This window comes from Solanum tuberosum, unplaced genomic scaffold (genome assembly GCF_000226075.1).
Source record: "Solanum tuberosum cultivar DM 1-3 516 R44 unplaced genomic scaffold, SolTub_3.0 scf00739, whole genome shotgun sequence".
In the NCBI taxonomy this organism is placed as follows: domain Eukaryota; kingdom Viridiplantae; phylum Streptophyta; class Magnoliopsida; order Solanales; family Solanaceae; genus Solanum; species Solanum tuberosum.
The window spans coordinates 81,906-85,008 of NW_006239656.1; the positions used below are offsets into that span (position 1 = coordinate 81,906).

General features: G+C 38.5%; 1 protein-coding gene across 1 annotated transcript; it reads right to left on the bottom strand.

The window, feature by feature from the left end:
* Positions 1–2,450: 2,450 nt before the first annotated feature.
* Positions 2,451–2,792, bottom strand: LOC107058990 (uncharacterized). The gene has a single exon (XM_015305304.1). It carries the CDS (start codon positions 2,790–2,792, stop codon positions 2,451–2,453), a length of 342 nt encoding a protein of 113 aa, XP_015160790.1.
* Positions 2,793–3,103: the final 311 nt, after the last annotated feature.

The following is a 3,103-nucleotide window of genomic DNA, read 5'->3' on the forward strand; positions in this document are numbered from 1 at the left end:
TATCAATATGGGGGATTTATGGGTTCTTGGGGAAATTTGATCATAAAACATCAATTACTCATCAATTCAACCCTAATCCACCATAATCAATCATAATCAACCATAAATAAATAATTGAAAACGTTTTGAAAGAGAACCCATGACTTAGATTGAAACCCTAGGTTTTAGGGAAATTAGAAGCTTTGAAATCAAATTTTGAAGGGACTCTATGGGTGAAAGAGACCCATAGATGAAGAGCCACCATACCTTGATTATGAATCTCCAGAAAATTTGAGGAGGAACCCTTGAATTTTTCAAACCCTAGCTCCAAGTCTACTCTTCTTCTTCCTTGGGTTTTATAGAGAGAAATATTGTAAGGAAGATTAGGTTCTTGGGTTTTCTTTTAGATTCTTTAAAAGTGACTTAATTGGGGGAAATTTGAGTCTAAAAGGCTTATATACTTGTTAGGAAAAGAATATAATAGTGAGGGTTCAATTTTGGACGACTAACTAAAGACCCTAAGACTTGGACTTAAAATCTGCCTAGGTCCCGTTTTAGCTCACCTAATGCACCTCTTAGGTTGCCAAGGGCACTAGGCGACTCGCCTAATGGAACCTTGGCTCGCCTAAAGTTACAAATTTCTCCATAATTGAGCCATTCACTTGGGCGATGAAGGGGTCTTTGGGCGATTCACCAAGTGGGTTGGCGAGCCCCGACCTAACTCGCCTAAAATTACAGTAGTTAGGTCTAGGGGAGGCTGCCCACTAGGCGAGGGAGGGTCCTTTTGGCTGATCGCCAAATGTTTTGGGCGATGGTTCTTCCCCATCGCCAGAAGGTCCATCACACCAATTGATTTCCTTCAGTTTTGTTAGGTGATTTAGTCCCTTCCCCTCTCTCTAGACTCTTACCCCATTCATTTTAGCTCTAGTTAAGTCTACACATTTCTGGAGTGTTACATTCTCCACTGTCTTTACTTGGCCAACTCACATTTCAGCTTCTCAAGGTCTTCCCACTGGTTCAACTCTACAAGCAGCATCACGGCCCTTCATGAGGATCACGATCCGTTAGGGCCTCCGTGGTCCTTACGATCACCACCATGGACCGTTGTGAGGACCACGGTCTGTGAGGCCTTCTGTGGTCCTTACTTGGTCCAAATAAACATTCATTTTGCAAAACCTCTTTACTGGGCCTTCTTCACGAGTTTCAGGACGGACCGTGAAAGAGACCACGGCCCATCTTAGGCTCTGTGGTGCTTGTTCCAGCCTGCATTTTCTTCTTTTCTTTTCTCTCTTTCACGTCCACATGTTTTACTTGTACAAACATCACCAAACACATCATATCCACATAAATACACTCGATTCTCGTAATAATCCTTAGTTTTGAGCATCAAATGTGCCAAGATCTCACGGCACATCAATTATATTACGCAATGAGCATAAATTTATGACTATTTAATTGAGTAAACCTAGCCTACCTGGGCGCCAAGCAGTTGTAGAGGGATTATAACTCCAATCCTGGCTTTCTGACAATGAGATGGAGGAATTTGGCCTGGAATCTGCGAGTTGTCTTCAACCTTGCGCTAGAAATCTATTTCTCCTTCCTTCCCAAGCCTAGAAAAGCCTTTTGAGGGTTTCTGTGGTGATCCTCGGCTCCTCGCCTTTTTTGGCACTTAGGGAAAAAGGAGAAATTAAGACTTCGCGTCATTAAGTTCTCACTACAAAAAAAACTGTGTTTAGTGACAAACAAAATCCGTCGCTAAATAGCATATTCCGTCACTATTTTGGTTTAGCGACGGAATTGCGATGAAATATTGTTCATCGCTATATTGCGCGTAGCAAACCACTTAGCGACAAAAAAATTGAATATTTCACGAACTGAGCGACGGATTTGCGACGGAAGTTATCCGTTGGCAAGCTTAGCAATGATAAAATTTGTCACTATTTTTGTAATTTATGTCGCTGGTTTTGTAACTTATTTCGTCGTCTCATCATATTGGCAATCAATTTTTTGTCGCTAATTTCGTCGCCTATTTTTGTTACATTTCCGCCTTTCTTTAGCGACAAAAAAATCCGTCGTTGTAATTTTAATTTTATCCCTTATTTTATAAATTATTTCGTCGTTTCATCATATTGGGCGACCAAATATTTGTCGCTAATTCCATCTCCATTCTTTTAGCGACGAAAATAATTTGTCACAAATCCATCAATATTTTTTTATTTGTGTAATATTTTAAATACACATTTTCAAACACATATTATATAATCACAAATTAACTTAATTCCTAGAAATCAATATTCTACAACATCCAAAGTACATAGCTAAGTGCAAATTATAGTATCAAGTTCAAAATGCTCCAAAGATAAATTTCAAGAAAAATATATAGCTGAAAGCATTTGCAACAAAATCTAGCCAACAAAACTAACTAAGAGAGATTAGAGCCACAATCATTCCTTAGAAACCGATGCACGATCCTAATCGATATTTGTTGCAGCTGGAGCAGGAATTACAGGTGCAATAGTTGATGGATGGTTGGTAGGAGAGTCTGGCTGAGATGAGGCTAGAGAAATCAACCTAGGTACATGCTCTACAAATATAGGAATCAAGTGATTAGTTAGCGAAGGAATCATTCGCACCACTAACTCATCCACATTTTCTGTCGGTGTTGTTTGAGCATTTTGACATAGTACTGAGCCCGAAGCATCAGATCCAGAAGAGACACGAAGATTTGGTCCATAAAATACTTTTGATTGAGCTCCAAGATCATATATCCTTATTTTATTTTCCCTCCTGCTGATTGATAATATGCTTGTCATTGATCAACATCAGATTGAATTTGTTTTTGGTTTTGTAAAATTTCTTGATATTTTTCCTGCAAAAGAGTGATAATTAGTGAAATTCATTATCAATAACAACAATAGACACATCCAGACTCAACTAACCGCAATGAGTGGTCATGTATTTAGAAAATTAAGCTTTAAAAAAGTCTAAGAATGAAAACAACCATACTATGCAAAACAAAGTTCACATGAGTAAATTTTGAACAAACCCAACATCAAATCAACAAAATAATAATGCAGTTGTACAGTATAACTTGACTCTGAAAGTTTGTGTGAGTCATCTGATG

Bases quoted from the DNA above. Each gene is read 5' to 3' on its own strand.
- LOC107058990 (XM_015305304.1), bottom strand. From the start codon at position 2,792: ATGACAAGCATATTATCAATCAGCAGGAGGGAAAATAAAATAAGGATA.